Source organism: Prenolepis imparis, unplaced genomic scaffold (genome assembly GCF_030444845.1).
Source record: "Prenolepis imparis isolate NDT839.2.m4 unplaced genomic scaffold, iyPreImpa1.0 SCAF_13, whole genome shotgun sequence".
Classification (NCBI taxonomy): domain Eukaryota; kingdom Metazoa; phylum Arthropoda; class Insecta; order Hymenoptera; family Formicidae; genus Prenolepis; species Prenolepis imparis.
The window spans coordinates 6,670,556-6,691,919 of NW_028141171.1; the positions used below are offsets into that span (position 1 = coordinate 6,670,556).

Consider the following 21,364-nt stretch of genomic DNA (forward strand, 5'->3'; position numbering starts at 1 on the left):
TATCAACGAGACGATAAATAAACCTGGATACGAAGGAGATATGATGTACACACTTATGCAAATAATATGCTAATTACTTATTAGTTATAGTCTAAAATGATCACATAATATCGGATATAAAACACAAGAGAGTTCTTTCCAAATAATGCTTGCACATTGCTCTAACTCGAGGGAGAAATTATTCTTTTACACAAAGATAACATATATACCGATCTAAAAGACTTAAAATATCGTAACGTCTACGAGACGAAGAAAGGTTTCATTTATTTGCTAAAGGAGATCTAAGAGCCGGCATTCATAGCCGTCTCTCGATGAGTAAGAATTTCTTATTTATAGATGTTTGCACATGTATGAATATATTTATGCATACATATATATAAATAAGAAACTCTTATTCACCAAGAAACGATTATGAGTATTCCATTGTTAGATTCGAGACGGTTTCTCTTAGGCAATACGTCGATGACTGGCTGCTATAATGATGTAATAATGATCTAATCGATTGAGAATAATGATCTAATTTTTGATAGAAAAAAAGATATATTATTAAAATAAAAATTTCCCCTTTTAAATATAGTGCAAATTATAATTTAAATGCATCGTTAATTATAAAATGCACGCGTTAGTCCTTGACGACATAACATCAAATATATAATTACATCTATAATAATAATGAAAAAGAAAAAAAAGGAATATACTCTTTTATATCCTAAAAAATATATTTTTTAAACTTAGTTTTGATATTAGATTCTTATAGCTCCTTGACATATTCTAATTCAAAAAATAAATCACTTTTTGGATAGTTGCAAATCTTTGGGCTAGACTGTGAAAGAGTAAAATGCAAGGACACTTTGGTAGATTATGGCTAACGAAGTCCTAAAGTAGAAATTTATGTATCTTTTATTATCCAGAATTATTTTAAAGACACATATGATTATTTATGAAATGACTAGATATATAAATGACTCTAACATATTTTAAATATGCAAGGCGATCTAAAACGTGTTAAAATAAATAAATTATAATAATTAGAAATAATATGGAATAAAAAAATTAATTAAGATGCGCTGGAATCATAATGCAATTTTTTTTGAAATTGTCAATTTCTTACATTGTGGATAATATTCATAGGATGTTAAATCGTCAAGGACTTAAAAAAAGGAGCTATATATATTTATACATTGGAATTTTGTATATATATAGGTAAATGCAAAAGTCAATCATAATCTCATATTTAAGTCATAATGGAAATGTTTGCAACAAAGTAAAATTTTAAATCAAGACAAGTATATTAGTTTGCAAAAAAATATCGAATAATTCTTGATTCTTAAATGCCTAATGAAGTTCTAAATCAATGAGAAATATTTGTAGGATTGTACTTTAGGAATTATTCTTTACAATATTATCTCATGTTACAAAGACCAGATATCAAATTTGTAACAATAGCTTCTGATCACCAATCAATGTTTGATTGATCAAAAAGTTCATTTATTGTTTTATGAATATTATGCATGTTAAGAGTTATGTAGCAAAAAGATAAACAAACTTTTTTATCAACTTATCGATATTTTTAGGTGCAGCAAGTAAAACATGATTACGTCATTTGGTCCATTTGCGATGAAATTCAATGACACTACAATTCTCTTGCTTTTTTTTCGTATTGTAATTACGATGTAGATAATAAGTTTAAATGATTAGTATAATCAAGTATAAATTTGCGAAATATAAAAAATACCAAAGAATTAAAAATAATTCTTTTAATAAAATTATAATTTTTGTATATACGTTTTGTATGATTGTAACTTAAAATGTGTATACTTATTCATTAAAGTTTGCAGCAATAATTACATATAAGAGTGATAGATTAATTAAAGCAGTCATCTGACAATCGATAGTTTCGATCCCAGTCCATATACCATCTCGCAGATTGAAATTGAGTTATTTAATTTGTATAGGATCATAATCTCTCAGAATAAAAAAAACAAATCTGTGAGAACCGAAGAATATAAATCTTACTATAGTAGAAATTGATTTATTCCACGGCGTCGAATGTGAAACCAATTAAGAAAGTATTCGCAAAAATTAAAGAGCAAATCGCGATAGTAGAAGATGTGATAATCTCTTTTCTTTTCCTATACATATATAACATAAAATTGTCATGTTAGTACTCACGATTAACATAAGTTATATTCAATCTTATAGCATGCAAATATCGAGAAGCACAGCCATTAAAAAAAATATTTCCTATCTAGCAATCATTGTTCAAGACTCATCAGATCATATGTACGTAAATAACTTGTGATAATTTTCATAAGATGTTAAACAATTTGTTCTCGCAATAAAAAATTGTCATTAATCTGCATGTATAAATATAAAAATGATTTCAAAAGATTCTGCATGCAAAATAATGACAATGTATAATAAGAAACTTAATATCTAATAACAAAAGTTAATATAATGGTACTGGATAAATGGGATCACATCTTTGGTATATGATTCGTCACTAGTTTAAATATTTTAACAAACTCCATCTTTATCGCATTAATAGTTATGGCAAGATAGGGCCAAATATATTTTAATTATATATTATTAATTTTTTTTATCACCGAGACAAGATATTATCGTAAGTTTCTGAAATAGGACGAGATCTATGTGTTCTTGTTATTTAATATCTAATAAATCTCGCATTAATCTCTCATCATTAATTTGTCATTCATAGATGCATATCATATAGCTACTTCCCCATAACAGTCTTTAGTTTTAATATTAAATCTTTTTCAATTTTCCTTAATGATAAAATTTGTCGAATCTTTTATCGTCATATGTAACAATTGAGTTCCTCACGTGTCACTGTTTTAGAATTAATTGGCTTTTCTATCAATTAAAGGTATGTTCCTGTGTTCCTGTTTACGAAGAGCTCTTTTAATCACTCTAATTTCGTCAATAATTAAAAACTCTACGGTAACAAATACATTCTTAATATATAACATTGGAAAGCTTGACATGACATTCTTACGATTATAAATATTTCATAATTCGCAACACTTACTGAAGGAACACGGAATATCTGCAATTGATACCGTTTGGCAAATACTAACATATACTAGAGATTCCGTGAGTCAGGCTCTTCTCGAGGACAATATGGAACTCGCTCAACGGCTCGAGAATATGAATGAGGAAAGTCAATAACGTAGGATTTCTTAAAAAAGAATTTTCCTCGTACATATCTGCTGTGGAACGCGCGTCGCTCATCGGACGCAACATTGGATGTAGAAGCTGCTCTCTGAAAATTACATTGATGATTAAATCTAAATAAGAAAGACGAATCTCAAAGTAGATAATTTATAAATATATATATTTCGTCGAAGATATTTCGTAAATTTACCTCGCTGCTAAACAGATAAATAATTGGAATTTTCCATCTTTCCCTAAAGTCTGACTAAACATATTAATTTGATCGATGAGGTGACAGTAACATCTTAAAATTGTAAATCTTTGGCTGCTTTGCGAATATACTCGTCTATCTCGATTGAGTCTTTGAGAATATTCGTCCATTTCCTCCAGCAAAGAAATCTCGAAATTCTCTTTCACGCGCACTGCAATAAGTTCAATTATATACATGTTCCAATATTTTTTTCCCCAATATATGATAGACTATACTTACAGAGGTAGTCCCACACATAGAAATTTCTTCCGAATATTCTCTGATTTTTAAAACCGAATAAAAATATTTGTTCTAAAGAGGGCACGAGACCACCCTCTCCGCACAAAAGTGCCGTCAAAGAACCGTCTTGACACTCTCTTCTGTAGTGATATTTGACTATGGCATTTACAGCCTCGCCTATGTAATGTTATTCAAAATTATATTTCACTTAATTTTTTTATATAATTTGAATTTTTTAATTAATTATAATTAAAAAATGTTTATCATCTTTCGTCTTATCAATACTATATATAAACTTTTTGTCATTTTTTTCAACATTATTATAATTTAATAAGACTTAATTTTTTTAAATAACTTTAAATACTATTTTACATATAGTTTTTTTTAACGTTAAATATTAACATATATTTAAAAATAAAATTTATGATACATATTGCAATTTAATGCACATCAGGATATTTGAATTTGAATTAATAACTACTTTAACTAATGAACAACGAATAAATGTACATAGACGAATACAATATATAGAGACAGAGTCAAATTGAATTATTAATTTACCGAGCATGTGTTGCAGTTCGACTTGCGATAGAATGGGCCGTCTGGGTATACTCGGAGATCTACATCTCGGAGGCGTGGAGCACGATTCCACCAATTCTTCGCTGTCAATGCTTCGTGGAACTAAAGCACCCACTAATAAACGTTCGGTGGATCCATCGTCTATTCCTCTGCCAAGCCAACGACCGCAGGGAAATTTAAACGTGTGTCCGGTTACTTCGTTTCTCACTACAACATGTTCCACCATCCACTTTGGCGATAATCCAGTATTGTCGTGTCCAATTCTTAACGTCGACAACACGCCTAAATTTTTATGCTAAGAAGGAAGAGAAATATATATAAAGATAATTATGATAAAATTTATTTATTCTAAAAAACTAGTTAATGAATTTAAATAGAATTAATTTAATTGAATTTTTTAAAGATAATAAAGTTTTAAAGTTAATAATTCTACTTAATATACAGCATTTTAAGGGGTAGTGATGTAAAATATACTTACATGAAATACAAATTCTAATGCTCCCTTTGGTATGGGTACAGGATTGGTTTCACAAAGCGTACCGGAAATAGCGATCCAGCTATTAGCCGAAGTAGTAGCGGCGCTTGCCTTTCGGCTGGGGAATATCACGACTCGATACGGTAACTTGGTTGTCGGATAATTGTTCGTAAAGCAGAAATAATCGACGGCATTGAGAGTCAAAAGATGATACAAGAATTGCTCTTTCTCTTCCTCACAGCGTAAAAATGCTGATCGTTTATACTGACTCCTAAACATCGAAAGATAAGCAAATATAATTATTTTAATACTCAAAGAATCAAATTTATTATTAATTTCGCACCGTGATTATGAAAGTAATCTAAAAAAAATTGTTTTAAAATAATTGAAATCTTATATTTTTTCTTTTTTTATACTCTCTTGTATCACTTTCATAATCACAGAAAATATATATGTACATTATTATTGTACGTGATTATTATTTAGCTTTATTTAATAATCGGGTATTATATCGTTAGTCTATCTCACGCGTGAATGTTCACTAATCATATTATAATCATTTCATACCTCAATAAAGCACTATCCGACAACAACGTTTTCAAATGACGTGACAGCAATTTTTTCTCAAGTGCCAATCGCACCCACGCTCTCGCATATCCAATGTGTGTTTTAATATCGGTCATCGCTTGTACGTTACGAATGTCGAAGATTAGGGAGTCCGGAAGAGGCCTCAAGTGTTCCGGACCGACGGTTTTTCTTTCACCAGGAGATTTATGCTTGTCCGTGCCTCTCGTGGGCGAAACGTCCGTTTCCAATTGCAAATTGGACAAATCTATCGCAATATATAAAATATTTTAGCTAACAGACATTTCTCCTTCAAGTCAAGCAAAGGAACAGAACAAAACAAGAACAAGAACAATATTCTTTTTGGCCAAACAGTTATTCGTTTGATTGTATTCAATACATACTTTTGCAGGTATAATAATATGCACATGCAAATCCGATATCATGCTTTACAAACTGTCAAAAATACATACGTACACACACACACACACACAACAATCTTCATATATATAATTTATAAAAAGTATCTCACATACATATATAAATGTTATAATAATTTAACATGCATTTGTTTCATAAAATGATATCACAAATAGATTCCTTTAAACAGGAATATTACAATATCAAATAAAAAATATCACTATAAAATAATTATTGAAGTATTTATTAATCGAGCACATTTACGAGCTTCACAATACAATTCAAGAAGATGCAAAGATGCAAAGAAAAAAAATCACTGCTAATGCTAAGTTAGTCCGCGAGTATTTCTTTTTTTAAGGCAAGCCGATCTCGAGGCTTACCATTCCAATTTTCCTTGATGTAAGAAGCAATTTCACTAATACTTTTGCCTCTCAAAGATGAAACCAAACGGTCCGGTATTCCGAAAAACTTATTCGACGATTTCTTCGCTAATTACAAAACATAAAAAGAAATAAAAGAAAGAAAGAAAAATTAAACTTAACGATAAAAAAAATAATAAACTTAATAAGAATAAAAAAATAATAAAATCTCGCGCACACGTTTACGATATTGCTAACTTAATTTTATATCTTATGCGCTAAAATATCTCTGTACTCAAAGTAACACGTGCGGCGCAGCGTAAATACGAATATGAACTATTTTTTGGTGGATCACTTACAAAACTAATAGTGCAGGATATCTACGTACGAAGAACTAATCTCTACTTTTTCATAACACTTTATCTTATAATATTTTATATTATAAAACGAAGACACGTACAATCGAGTCGCTTCCGGAGCACGGACCATGCTAGCGCTGCATTTCCGCAAAATAGTTATATTTAATTTGCGATCGATGAATTACTATTCTCTGTGTGTTGTATATACGTATTTATATATTTATATTACACAAGAGAAATATGTATAAATATTTAAAAATCGTAATGTTCTTTTTTGCGCGACGAACGAGACACATGCATATCTTACCAGGGGAAAGAAAGTTGGCGTCTATAGACTTGGTCGTATCGTTACACTCGTCCGATTCTTGGTACATGGTTAAATGCGACCAAAGAGCGCTTTTGCCCTGCTTGTTTTGCAGCCCGTGGCTCCACACTCGTTCCAATAGATCACAGAGACTAGCGACTAGAGTATTCTCCTCGACATCGGACAGAGATTCGCCTCCGTGACCAAGCGCGACGGCTTCCGATCCCATTTTCTCCACCAACATCCTCTTTGTCTTGGATTTACAATCCTTATCGAAAAACAATGTTCTTATAGCGATTTTGCAATTTTAATAATTAATATATGTACAATATGATTACTATATTTAACTAAGAAAAATAATTGAGATAAAAGACATTCAATAGTTATGTTAACTAATGTCTGTAAGAACAAGTACCTTGAGCAACTTTTCTACGAACGTCCAATTAGCTTGCGCTATTAAAGCGGGGCTCATGTCCGCCGAGAGTTTAGTTTGAGGTCGAGGCGACTGAGATTCTTGGGGCGTTACAGGCTTTCCATTAGTTTCTATGGATTTCATCTTGTATTTCCATTGTGTCTGCCCTCTTCTGCTACTGTAGGCGAAAAAGATTGATTGAGAAAAATCTAGATTTATCATTATTAATCCGCGCGCGACCACATCACAGTTTATAAATACATGCTAAAGTACATTTCTAAAAGATTTAAAGTAAAAATAAATCGAGTATATAATTCATAAGATTTTCTCTCGAAATAAACTCGGATGTGAATTAGATAAATTAATTGTAAATTAGAGTCTTAATGCATTTTAAGAAAAGCTTCATCATTCTATTTTATTTGTAGTAAAAGTTGTTTCTTACCGAAGTATACTACACGGAGAGCATAAAATAGGGATAGCAAACATTAATAAATTTAAAAATGGAAGAGATTATATTATACTCAATTATAAAATATATTGCGCGAATAGTTCATAACAAACCTTTGAGCTGGCTCTTTATTTAATACGACGTTATCTAGCAAAGGAAAACTACGAAAATACGCAGCTCTATGGGGAAGAATCTCCGTGGGTGGATTCGTCTCAAAGTCTATATTAGTTAATCTCTGTTCGAGTATTTGTTGGGTATCTGCGATATTTGTACAAGGCTCGTATCGCATTGATCGTATGATGCTTTCTCCGACTTTCTTTCTGAAATACAGAAAAGATTAAATAGAAATTAGAGAGTTTTCTATATCTATGATGTTCCATTATTCATATAATAAATAAAAATCTCAAATAGAAAACATTATATATCATTAAGACTTACTTAAGAGCGGAGATTCTTTGGTCAAAAACTTTAATATTACAATCAAGTTCGCTCCACGTGGACATCACTTTGTTGTCAACGAGAGAGGCAAACATCTGCGTTTCCAGGAATCTCGACAAAAACGGCAGATGTTGCGTAGGCTGGTCAGATAAAAATGTGGCTTTGTCGAAAACGTGCATACTATCCCTATTATTTATCCATTCATCTTTGTCCTTCAACATAAAATAATTTATATATATTAGAAGTTATTTTTTTTAACTTTTAGAATAAATGGTATATATATATACATATCTTAAATTTTTATTTTTTAAAAACGTTATATTTTTTCGTACCTGACTTGGTTGGATAACAAAATGTTCATAACTGGAAAACATTTTTACAAAACGATTCAAAAAAGTCTCTCTAACAGCATTATTGAAAACGAGAGTCTCTCGATATTCCTCCTGCGGCGTGAGTATCTTTTCCGTGGTATCCTCTATAGGATCAATATCATCTACATTTACTGTAATGCCAGAAAAATCAAGAATTTATAAAAATAATTTTTACTATAATATATCTCTAAACATTAAAATATTTTGCGCGTTACCTGATCTCTTAACAATATCTACTATTCTTTGCAGATTATCCGATTGCGGTTCCGGTTCCGGCCGATCCCAATCTAGCACGTCGTGCAGAGAATGTTTTCTGCGAGGAAGATGAAAACCAGAACCAGGAAGCGTCAAACTACTTGTCATGATGTCACCGTTGAAATAATTTATGACCATGTTATCAGTCCTAGTAAAGTTTTTGCTCGGTTTAGATATAGAGTACTATATTTTGATTTTTATATTAATTAAAGACAGAAATTAACTCACTTTTCTGAATGTGGTACTTTGTACTTGTTCAGAAGCGCTCTAATCTCAGCAATGAACTGCACTTTATGAGGAAATACAGGTAACTCTTCCGGAAATTGACTATTTTGCTTATCTATATCTACATAACAAAGATTCGCCTGTGAACAAACACGATTAGCATTACATTTTGTTAACAGTAAACATTGTCTTAATTTTTCATTATCAACAGAATATATATAATTCAGTATTAATAGAATACAAATTAATAATGAAAAAGAGTTAAATATCCTTTTTGTTGTTATTCAAGATATATCTTAATTGAATATGAGAAATAAGAAAAATGTATAAACCTAATGCTTTTCAATTTTACATACATGATATCAATGAATAATTATGAATCTACTTTTGACATTTAAATCTTTATTATTACATCAGTGAAAAAAGATGTCGAAATAAAAATTGTAAACTATATAATTATTAAAATATCAATTATTGCAGACTGCATGATGCATAAAAGAATGTAATATTGCATTATTATTTACGTAGATACAATTATTTTCTCTCGAATACAACAAACGAAAACAAAATGCAAAATATAATTCTAGGAAAACATACTTCGCTAGCAATCTTCAATACGCCGCCCTCGCTTTGCGCATGCAGACCCATTATGAAGGGCACCGGTGCATCCAAGAAGTGATGCAGACTGGCGGGTAATATTGGCACGTAGACGTGTTGCCAGGAGAACGGAAATAAGAGCGCCGTTATGCATTCGGATACCACCATCAGCTTGTGAAAATCAGCACTCCTCAAGAGAACCTGATTCTCCAACAGCACGCACGTGAATAACTGGATCAGACAGTCTGCGCCTAGCCACGTGAATACCTCCTTGATAGGATAGTCCAACATCGGTAGCTCCAGCAACGAAGATGGTTGATGGATGACCAGTTCCAATGGTAATTTCGCTGGTTCATCGTTAGGTACATAAAACTTCAACGATTTGCTGGGCAATGGTACTGGTACGTTGTACAGAAGGTTGTAGACGTAAGATTCTAAGCTAAGACCAGGTCCAGGATGTCTAGGAACACATCTGAAAATTTTGTTGATTATCACAATCCTTAATATTATATATTATCGTTATATATAATATAATATATATTACATTATTGCATATATATTTTGTTCGTTGATTCTTCAACGACAACACAGTAGATTTTATCGCTTCTAAGAAATTCTAAAACGTACCTACACAGCAGAATAAGAAGACTAACTCAAGATATTCTCGTTAGTCTGCAAGTTAGTCTCAAAGTATTTCGAAGAAATCGCATAAGCATTTAGAACGACAGTAATGCGGTCCATATAAAGCGTTACGCGCTATGTGAATTTTAATATAGTCATAGCACAATAATAGATATGCAGCACAAAATATTTGTACAATTTCATCATATTTCCATTACTGGAGATATGAAAACAATATCCGAAAAAGACATTCAAAAATTGATAATATCGAAAAAAATAAATTACACAAAAAATCCATAATTTTTTAAAAATAAATGCTCTTTAAAAATCCAATTCTTATGTTCATCAGTTAACAAAATTAAGATAACTTGACATATAAAATTATTACTTTAACATTGTCTATTTTATAAATATATAATTAATATTGTCTATCTTTTATATTATAAGATTTCGTATTATTTTTTAAAATATTATTTGAAATATGTTTCGTTATAAATATTTGACACTGTACATCAATAATTTTATAATACGTGGCATAAATGCCATAAAGCAAAAAGGCCGTGTTAGTGTTCGTTTTAGAAATTTATAGAGATTCGTAAGATTTCTTACTTATAAAGATTAGTGAGGAACATCTTTGCTGCGTAGAGGTAAGGCTGTTGGCATAGTAAGGATATTGATTTGGTCACTAGCAACTTGTCTTTGATAGAATCATAGTATCCTAATGCAGCACCAGGTGAATGGGCTGACAATTTAAAGTGACGTGGTAACGATCTCGTGTTATGTCCATCCTGGCCCCTTCTCGCGCTGAAAAAAATCGAACCATGCTTTAGAAATTTCAATACCGAGACTAATCCAAAGAGTAATTGAGAGAAAATTAATAGATAATTAATACTGATCTTTATTTCTCTCAATAAAAATTATATTTAGAATTTAATTAACGAAATAAATTAAAAAATGTTCATCTAGGAAAAGAAAATAAAAATGTTTTCGATATATCGAGAACTCTAGCGCTAAGAAAACATTGATTTTTATATAGAAGAAATTACAAATACACTTATATATGGAAAATAAACGTACGTGGGAGGCGTGCCGTTCTGACCGCTGCTGAGCTCCGTGATGTGCATCGCCTGTAACGTTTGCATTGCGGCGCATATTTTGCGATTGCGGCACTCCTCGTAGAAAACGAGGCTGAACCCGTACGTTCTATGACCGTCTTCTTTCGTCAGGACGAAGGAGTGGAAGGTCGGCTCCACCGAATGCTTTTGCGTACGAAAGCGCAAACCGCTTGGCAGACAAAGCTATTATCAATGTAATCGATAAGTTACTCCCCTTGTGACTGCGCGACGCAAATGTTCTCTGATTATAATTAACGGCATTAGAGAATATCGCTAAAACCACTTCGAATCTACAATATCTCTCCACGTGAATAAAATTTATGTATTTTAAAAAAATAATTAACTTTATTAGCAATCGAATAAATAAATATTTAGATAATATAAATAAAAATATCTAATATTCTGCTATTAAGTTCCTCGCATTTTTTGATAGTAGAGAGCGAATTATAATATAAAATTCGAAATGGAATTACAATTAACAGTTAGTTATCAGAATAGATATATACCATGCAAACAGCATGTTGGTCGAAGGAATTCCATGGTACCGAGTCTGGATAGTGTCCCAATACTTTGCTCTTGTATGCTCGATCCAGAGGCGTGCACTGCAATGAATCACCTGCGAAAACGATAGATCTATTGATATTGCCCCGTTCCTGAATATTAAGTATTATTTGTAGCAGCTTACCAAAAACACGACTCTATGTAGCAAATAACGATATTTTTCCATCGTTTTCCTTGGTCTCATTTAAGCGCGAAGAGATTGAAGAACTACGCTCGTTCTCCATAAAAATCCGTCATAAAAATTATAGCTAAACTTCTCTGGTACGCAGTTTTCTTCGTAAACATGTAGCGAAAAGATTTGTGACGGGAGAAAAGAAAATTTAACATAGAGCTCAATCTTTCGTGAAACGTGAAACGAAATTCCGCTTGGAAATTCTCTCTCGCGAGAACTATCTTACAACAGAATCAGCAAACTGTTATCAAATACGCCGTGCGATCCTCTCGGACCAGACTTAAATAAGACACGGTCGTAGAGGCCTTGGCGCCAATCCAACTACTTCGAAATACAAGAGTACTTTTGTATAAGGTTAATCGTTTGTGATCAAAGAGCCACCCAAGACGGCGAACGATGAATCTGCTCTAGCAAGATGCGAAGAAACGAAAAATGAAGAACAAATAGTGAGACGTTTTTGACAATTTTTGTTAACTAGAATCTCGATTTTATATTAAAAAGATTGATATTTAAAAAAAAAATAATATAACGTTTATTTAAATTCTATATAAAATAATAATACGTTTTAAAAATTTAAATAATAATGATTTAAATATAATATATATTATAGTTAATTAAACACGAATATTTTGTGATAGAAATCAGCTGATAAATGTCAAAAAATATTAATCGAATTTAAATAATTATATATTATTTAAAACATTATTATTTTAAATAAATTTAATTAGCAAATTGACACTTTAATCAGCTGATTTATAAGTATTATGGACCTCGTCATCTGTTTTCGAAGAAATAAAAAGAGAAGCACGAAATGAGTAAAGAGCTTTAGTAATTCTATTTTAAAAAATTTCACAATCATATCTCAAATCATATCTTTATCGTTTCTTTATCGTGTTATAGTTTTTTTTAAATTTATTTAAGTACATACCATACATTTAAAGTATAACATATTGGTTATAAGTTGAACTTAAAAATACTAAGAATATTTGCGAGTTACACATTTATTAAATAATAAATTTTTGTTTTACAAAAGTTGTTTTATTAATTTCTATTGCAAATTAAATTTCAATTAATTATAAATTTCATAGTTTATAATATTTTATAATTTCATACAAAAAATAAAATTTTATTATAAACAGTATTCTTTTATATATAAGATTGTTTATGTAAATTAATACAAGTGTTATATAATTAAATAATCTATTCGTTAAAATATATTTTGATTTTCCATATTTACCACAAAAATGAACAGTTCAAATGGGATTAAATTGGTAATTAAGTGTTTAAATATTTGTTTGAGATCGAACCATTGCCACGCTAAACACGATTAAAGTCTTGCTCTAGCTTAGCTAATCGGAACACGCTTTGTTAGTCGCGCTCACCAATAAGAGTATCGATAATCGAACGGTACAGCGCAGCAGTGTCACCCGAGGGAGAAATAAATATTTATTTAATTCTGACAATAATATTCTAATTCTAACGGCTCTTAAAAAAAACAAAGATCCGGAAACTCGTCATCTTTCGAGAGGAGACGAGAATCTTCTGGAATAACTATACTATATATATAGCCTCCCTCGGAGGACCTCCGGCACTCGATTCTGAGCTAGCGATAGTGGCTGTATGTGCGATAATTCTAATCGACAATCGCTTTTTCTTTTGTGAACTATTAGTTTTTTAGAAAAGAGTGACCGCATTATGAGTCAAACTAATTGTAGACGCATTGTATCGAAAGATAAATTTGTAAATACAATTATTAAATATAAAAATGACATAATTTGTAAAGATAAAAGAATTGTGTCGAAAAAAAGTGAAATATGGGAAAAAATTTCGAAAGAATTGAACAGCGCTATAAAACCTCTGTCATTATACAGCAAAGTGGCAAATAACAGAGATGATATACGAACAAAACTTGGGATCTCTGTAAATAAGGTATGTAAGGTAGAATATACCGTGCGTAATCCACTTGTTGCGATCATCTAAGAATCTAAGTTATGATGTTACAAAACAAAAATAATCGAATATTTCCGCATAATAGAAGTATCCATTATCGCATAAGAGAAATTCGGCATGTCAGTCGACAGACCAGTCTAAGAACAAGCGTGTACTTTTTACTTTACATAATTCTGCAATAATTGATTTTCCTTCTATCAGGTTCTCTACACTACACTGATCACAATGTGATAACAAATCACATGTCCGACACCGAAACTGGTGCAACAGCGCAAATTGACGTGCCAAATATTCAAAATATCAGGTCAACAGATGATGACGTTTATGATAGAAGAGCAGAATAAAAAAATCACAATGCTAGAAGCGGAACTCAAAAGAGTTAATAATTTAAAAGTGCAAGAGCAGCAAGCACTTGGTAAGGAAGCTACATAAAGTCTTGAGGAAAAAATATTAGTACTAATTATCAGAATTGATGATATTATTAGATATAATCAAAATAATCTTAATTATTATAATTGCCTGTTAAACAATATAAAATTATAGACTGAATTAATTTTTAGCTCAGCAAATAATTTTGTTACAAACGCAAGTCATAACGTTAAATTTGAAACGGACTGAGCTGCAAAAAACTGTACATTATTTGCAGGTAATTAAAAATATTCTATACTATCAAATTTCTTCTTGACTTTATTCAGAAGATATATTAATTACAAGAAATTGGTCTAGAGATAAGATTTTCATTATATACATAATTATTATTTGTAGAACAAATTAGATCAATTGGAGACAACCAAGAGGGACATAGCGCCGAATGAAAAATCTAATTCAATTAGATTGAAATTACCCGATAATAAATCGGAACCGGTTAAGAATATCCGATTCACGCATCAATCGAGAGACGATGAACTACAAATAAGGTAAAATTGTCCATATATATATATCGGATGTTTCTAAACCTATGTCAGAGATTTTAAGGGCGTATTCTATACATATGTATATTCATTCTAATATATGTATATTTATATTGATTGTTTGAATCATTAAGAGTTAATAGTTAATATTCGTTTATTGATACATGCCATGTTATTTTTTATTACAAGAATTGATTTGATTATGCAATTAACTAGGCCAAATAATTTAGAAGAGAAATGTGCAAATGACTCCGTAACAGGGAAACAAAAAATTTTTAACAGGAAAAGAAAAGTTCAGCAGTAGCGTCGTAGAAAATTTTAAAAAAATTAAAAATGAAATAGATCAATCCATAATAAAATTGCGAGAACTCAGCATTACGAACAATATATCAAGAACCGAAATGAAATCTTCAATTCAAATTAACGCTTTATTAATATTTTTGACAGAAATCAGCTGATTAAAGTGTCAATTTGCTAATTAAATTTTAAAATAAGAATACATGTTATAAAAATTAAAATAATAATATATTTTAAATAATATGTTATAATTCTTTAAACTTGATTAATATTTTTGTCATTTATCAGCTGATTTTTGTCAAGAAATATTAATAAAGCGTCAATTTGCTAATTAAATTTTGAAATAATAATATATTAAAAATATTAAGATAGTAATATGTTGTCAAAAATATACTATAATACCTTTATACGCGAATAATATTTTTTACATCCCATGCTCTAACTACGTAGGATTAACCGTTTCGGAGATATTGCCGTTTAATTCGATTTTTAATTAAATAAATTCCAGATCCCAGATTTGAGCCCTCGTTTTTTTCATAGTAAAGATATTAGTGTGGTCGATATCCGATGTAGCGGGATGTCCGTGAAATAAGTCACCTTTACATGTATTGTGTTATTATTCTCGTGTCGGGTCATTGTCGTGTTTTCGTGTATGCTTATCTGTCCGTTGCCTCGATCTTTATTGTATACTTTTGACGAAACGTGCCATGCCGTGATATATATAACAAGGCTTCATTTAAAAGAATAAGCGTTTTAACTGATTGTATATAAACGACGACCGCTGGATTGAACGCGTCTCTCTCTCTCTGAGAATTTAGAAGAGTAATAATAATAAAGAGTTTCTATGAGTTAAAGGTAATAAAGAGTTAAGAGTTTTAATATAATATACATCTCTCTCCTATCGACATCCTATCGACTACAATAACAAATTTTATTCTCGAAAAGTGTAGAGAATTCTTTATGAATCAATTTTATATTATAAAATTCAGAGAAAAAAAACAATATAGATTATATAAAAAATCTAAATATATTTAAATATATAATACGCAATTATAATTTATAAAAAAAAAATATATATAACATGCATAACATAAATGCATATTTTAATATTAAATTACTCATATAAAACGGCTTATATGTATTGTAATACTATAATTGTATATTTATATATTATTAATATATTTCTTTTGGGAAAAATAACTATACTATTTAAGATTTATACTTAAGAGAAAGAGATATGTAAGGTTTAAAATTTTATTTCAACTATCAAGATAGATGATAATCAGAACTAGGGAAAATTGAATTCGAAGCATTACTTCGTATGCGAAAGTCTATTGTAAAGCTTTATAAACCAACGTCTAACTTTTTCTTCGGATTAAAGCTGGATAACACATATTTGAAGTTCATATTCCGGATTAATTTATGTGCATTTGAAAAGCCATTCTACAGAATAATTCTTGTCGTATGCTACAGCAATTGAATCTTGCTTTAAACAAATAGAGTTATGTTACGTCTTTTTTGTACAAAGTTTCCTGATTGAATTTATTATATTTCATTTCTAAACCTCATTAAAAGAGTAATGATTCATAAAACATTATTATTTTATCAGCATTTTTGTATATTAATAAATATTTGAATTTTATGAATATTAAAATATATCTATAATAAAAAAAACAACATTTTATTATGTTCTTTATATATCAACAAATTATTTGCAGAAAATGAAAAATATCCAACAAAAATTGTAGTTTATGTAATTTGTAATAAACATTTTAAATACTTTGCAAGTACAAAAAATATGAGATATAGTGTGAGATAAAATAACGTTTATGAAGTATATTATATGAAATGTATATAGTACATACATCTGAATAAATGTATATATATAGAATTTTTATTTTAATCTGAGATCTTAATTGACGTTATCAACCAGCGTGTAAATATCAATAGTCAATCTCCGTTTGCAAATAACATTCACAGAGTAACGACGGTGATAATCGAGTGTAGGACGATTGAGTCGGTCATCGCCGAAATCACCAGTTTCCATTAACTGGCCGATATCCTTTTCCCGATATTTTCATTTCCTATCTATATCTATATACACATAAAGTCTCTGAATAAATTGCTATATAACAGATATTTCAGCAAGTTTCAGTCTTTTGTATCCACTATTTTGTGTATTTTTAGAAAACTGCACGGTACAATCATGCGAATATTTTCGCATTATATGTATATATAATATCATATACTGAACTTTATTATACTAGCAAATATTTTGTTTTTGTTTTAATGCTATAATAACTCGCAGCAAATTTATATAGCTAGGAAATTCTAACATTTATTTTGATTAAAATTTTATTTGTGATTATTAATAAAACTCATTGTTTTTCAATCATTTGTCTGTATTATTATATATTTAATTATCTATTATTATGCTAATGCGGAAGATTTTCTAGAACCTCATATTGATGCGTAGAAAATGTCATAAATACTAAACTTATATTAAGAGATTTTTATTTTTATTTTAATTAAAATAATATATTTTATACACACACACGTGATATGTTCTTTTATAAAAGTTTATACTTTCCTAAAGTCTACAAGAAATGATTTTTTAATTTTATTTACTATTCGTAGGCAAAAACAAAAAAAAATGTTTTTTATACTTGTTTTTCACACGTAACAAAAATCGCGTTTTATCATTCAGCATCTTCCGCAATAAGAGGTGTTATCGAAAATTATCAATGGTCTACTTATCTACGATCTACTTAAAAATCATTGCATATTCCTTCTGAAAATGAGTCATGCAGATCCCTCGTCATTATGTTTAAGTGAGCGTAGAAAATTGTTAGCCAATCCTTTAGTTAAACACACTCGTAAGTTTTAGATCTGTTTATAATTTCGTAGTATAAACTTGTAGGGTTCACGTATCACATGTATATGTATATATGCTCGAGAAAAATTTTAACGCAAAACTTACTTTCAACAGATATTTAATTATCGTACGAATCTTACGATTACATCGCTCGTAAAATTTGTACGCTTATAACGTTCTTTTACTATATCTCCGTTCTAGATATTACACCAATATATTGTCCTTAAAAATCCAGGATACACGTGGCTATCTATACTTTCTACTCTCGTATACGCTTCGTTGCCAAGATAGTTCCTTATTACGAATACACTTGTAATTATATTCTTACGTGCAAAACAACGTGTGCGACTACTAACGGTAATAAAACGGGAAGTCTAAAGACACGCGCTGTTCTTAATTGTCTTAATTGTCTTAACAAGCTTCCCTTTTGCAAATAATAATCTATAAATAAAAATCTATTGTTATAACAAAAGATGTATTAAAAGAGTTGAGGTCAAAATTTTCCTTTTAACATCTTGATAATTTATTCAACTTTTATATACTTTTTTTACTTTTCTGTTATTTATGAGTCACACACATCAAAGCATTTAGAAAGTTATTTTGTCATCGAAAATAATTTCGTAACTTGCAATCCTTTTTGAACAGAAATATAGTTAGGCAAATTTCTCATATATAGAATTACTTATTCCATAATAATTATAATTATTTTATAATAAGTATATTAAAATTTTCGTAAATCTCGTTGATCTTGTTTGTGAACAACTTGCTTCTCAAAGATAAACAATACACGAATGGCAGCAAATTTTAATGCATATAATACAAAGTAGTTATATAAGATGCAAGAGAAGCAAACCAGGCGCGACAAGAGAAAAAGAAAAGTATGCCCGAACAAGAAAGGGGAAAGGGACAAAACGAGCAATAAATGACCGATATGCTTCTGCACCATGGAAAGTATTGATTCGAGAGCATGATGCACACATGAGGCGACGGACAAACGAATATTTTCTGTGAATCCGTCCATGTATACGTGAATGTTCGCCCACGCGTACTTATAAATGTATATATCAACTAAATTGATGTCACGCGACAGTTAAAAAGAAAGAAAGCACTTTTTTGTGAAGTTATAAACGCAATGTAAAGTAAAAATGAAAAAGAACTATAAAAGATAGACTATATAAAAATTAAAAAAAAGACTATACATAAAAGAACTTACACATTTAACAAAAATTTATAATTTACGGTTATTTAGCAATTAAACTTGATTGTTAAGTTATTGAGAATATCAAAATTTAAAGTTTTTTGAAAATAATTTCTTTAAATAACTTTTGTAACACACGCGGTGAAGAAACTTAGAAATGACACTTAATAAAAATAGAGAAATGAAAATTAAAAGATTAGGAAATATTAATAAAGTTTTAATAACTAGTTAAAAGATATATAATTTGTAATATAGAGTTTCATGGTTTATGTTTGAGAGCATCATTCTTGAATGAATCTTATCTGCAGTCATAAAAAATTATCATTTGACCCTTGTATACATATAACTTATCAATAACTACATTGTAATTCTTATTTGACGAAGTTAATTTTAATATAAAATTTCTTTCTTAGAATAAGATATCATAATTGAATAAATGTATCAAATTTAAAAATTATTAATTAGATAAAATATAGAAAGAAAAAAAGATTTATTTTCCGGAGTAATATTTATTAAAACAAATCTTGAATCTCTCTCATTCGAAAAAAAATAATATATCTAATTTTTATTACTGGCTTCAGCGAAATTTCCACGATAAAATACGATTTTATTTTATTATATTAATTATTTAATTAAAAAAGAACAGACTTAAATTAAATCCCTTTGTATTAACTAATAAAAACATAAAAATTATAAAACATACAAATATGTACGTGATTTACATTAAATTTAATTTATATATCATGTTTAGTTGATATATTTCACAATTCTTTCAAAATTTCGAAAAAGTACTTCTAAATTTCAAAAGCAAATTTGATTTATGGCAATTTATTAAAAATACAAGACTAGAGCAAATCGGAGCAAATTGTATGTTTTCGATTTTGCTCCCGTCTTCTGTCTAAAACTTCCCCATCGTCCTGCTCGAATAAGTCGCCTCTCCCCTTCTTGTGAGCATATATGATGTCATCGCATGTGGGGTCATTTGTACATGAAAGGGCTACTGACACTTAAGTATGCGTTTAAAAGGCGGAAACGTGATTATATATAGGACCAAGTCGCACAAGCACAATAAACGTTTCTGCTTCATAATAATTAGAAAGAAGAAACTCGTTTCATGCCTAATCAATCTTCAACCAAAGAAATTATTTTAAATGCAAAATCTTAAGTGTAGTAATAGTCCAGGTAATGGGGAGTTTTAAATGGAATTAAGTCGGGAAGTTTTGAAAATTGGTGAAGCTGTATATTTTTGTGATCCTAACAACATACTAAATTTGCAACCTCGACATTTTTTCGCCGGCGCCGCTAGCTTGTTAAAATGGCGGCAAAAACCTGTTTTTCCAAAATATCTCGGCTCTCGTGCATTCTAGCGCAAAAATAGTTATTATGAAAAAGAAAGAGAATAAAAATTAATTGTAGCAAATTTTATTCTTTTTCTTTTTCATAATAACTATTTTTGCGCTAGAATGCATGAGAGCCGAGATATTTTGAAAAAACAGGTTTTTGCCGCCATTTTAACAAGTTAGCGGCGCCGGCGGAAAAATGTCGAGGTTGCAAATTTAGTATGTTGTTAGAGTTACAAAAATCTACAGCTTCACCAATTTTCAAAACTTCCCGACTTAATTCCAAGTAGACCTTCTTTTTTCTCCCCGTTGCCTGGACTATAAATGTTAAATATATATGTATATTTCAAAAATCATAGTTTTTCAAATATAAAATTTCTTAATAATAATATATCTAAAACTGTTATTATTTTATTTAAGTGTTACATTATTTAAGCGTTATTTTTTTCTTGCAATTTTATTCGCAATTTATACGAATTGTTATATTGTACGTTTCGTGAATAAAGTGATATTTAACGAAGTAGCTTTCTACAACCTCATAATGATCAAAATTTATCGATATAATATATAATATATTTTATATATAGTTTGTCATATTAATTATATTTTGTAAAAACTCTCTACAATACGTATTTAAGGGATTATATGAAACCCTTCTACAGATCATTGGACATATGCAAAGAAGGGTGAGGCTCTAAATGAAAGGAATGAAGTATGAGAAAAATATCGACAATTAATATTATATTTCTATAAAAAAAAGTAAGTTGTAAGAAACTAGAAGAATTTAAAAAGAAAGAGAAGAAATTCATAGAAGCTTGTATAAATAAAAGAATAATATTATTATTGAGAGCTAT

The 21,364-nt window shown here is 29.7% G+C and overlaps 2 protein-coding genes across 6 annotated transcripts in view; one reads left to right on the forward strand and one right to left on the reverse strand.

Annotated features, from left to right (window-relative positions):
- Pns (DENN domain containing pinstripe) overlaps positions 1 to 21,364 on the reverse strand; it is a 24,845-nt gene continuing 3,481 nt past the window's right edge. The window contains exons 3-20 of one of the 5 annotated variants that reach the window (XM_083052870.1): positions 11,713 to 11,822; positions 11,169 to 11,375; positions 10,701 to 10,895; positions 9,471 to 9,942; positions 8,877 to 9,013; positions 8,609 to 8,796; positions 8,355 to 8,524; positions 8,023 to 8,234; positions 7,698 to 7,904; positions 7,140 to 7,314; positions 6,728 to 6,992; positions 6,083 to 6,190; positions 5,286 to 5,550; positions 4,722 to 4,989; positions 4,226 to 4,538; positions 3,665 to 3,841; positions 3,386 to 3,596; positions 1 to 3,283 (exon numbers count right to left, since the gene is read on the reverse strand). In XM_083052870.1, coding sequence (XP_082908996.1) covers positions 3,094 to 3,283; positions 3,386 to 3,596; positions 3,665 to 3,841; positions 4,226 to 4,538; positions 4,722 to 4,989; positions 5,286 to 5,550; positions 6,083 to 6,190; positions 6,728 to 6,992; positions 7,140 to 7,314; positions 7,698 to 7,904; positions 8,023 to 8,234; positions 8,355 to 8,524; positions 8,609 to 8,796; positions 8,877 to 9,013; positions 9,471 to 9,942; positions 10,701 to 10,895; positions 11,169 to 11,375; positions 11,713 to 11,726 — 3,774 coding nt within the window. In that variant the 5' untranslated portion in view covers positions 11,727 to 11,822 and the 3' untranslated portion in view covers positions 1 to 3,093. Of the gene's footprint in view, positions 3,284 to 3,385; positions 3,597 to 3,664; positions 3,842 to 4,225; positions 4,539 to 4,721; positions 4,990 to 5,285; positions 5,551 to 6,082; positions 6,191 to 6,521; positions 6,558 to 6,727; positions 6,993 to 7,139; positions 7,315 to 7,697; positions 7,905 to 8,022; positions 8,235 to 8,354; positions 8,525 to 8,608; positions 8,797 to 8,876; positions 9,014 to 9,470; positions 9,943 to 10,700; positions 10,896 to 11,168; positions 11,390 to 11,712; positions 11,823 to 21,364 lie in introns of all 5 variants that reach the window. The other 4 variants (XM_083052867.1, XM_083052866.1, XM_083052868.1 and 1 more) reach the window with 4 other exon arrangements.
- LOC145944521 (uncharacterized) lies at positions 13,512 to 15,289 on the forward strand. The gene is made up of 5 exons (XM_083052886.1): positions 13,512 to 13,877; positions 14,091 to 14,304; positions 14,450 to 14,535; positions 14,655 to 14,806; positions 15,017 to 15,289. Exons 2-5 carry the CDS (start codon positions 14,202 to 14,204, stop codon positions 15,102 to 15,104), a joined length of 429 nt encoding a protein of 142 aa, XP_082909012.1. The 5' UTR covers positions 13,512 to 13,877; positions 14,091 to 14,201; the 3' UTR covers positions 15,105 to 15,289.

Bases quoted from the DNA above. Each gene is read 5' to 3' on its own strand.
- LOC145944521 (XM_083052886.1), top strand. From the start codon at position 14,202: ATGATGACGTTTATGATAGAAGAGCAGAATAAAAAAATCACAATGCTA. The intron at 14,305-14,449 runs GTAAGGAAGCTA...ATTAATTTTTAG, and splicing joins GCAAGAGCAGCAAGCACTTG to CTCAGCAAATAATTTTGTTA. The intron at 14,807-15,016 runs GTAAAATTGTCC...GCAATTAACTAG, and splicing joins GACGATGAACTACAAATAAG to GCCAAATAATTTAGAAGAGA.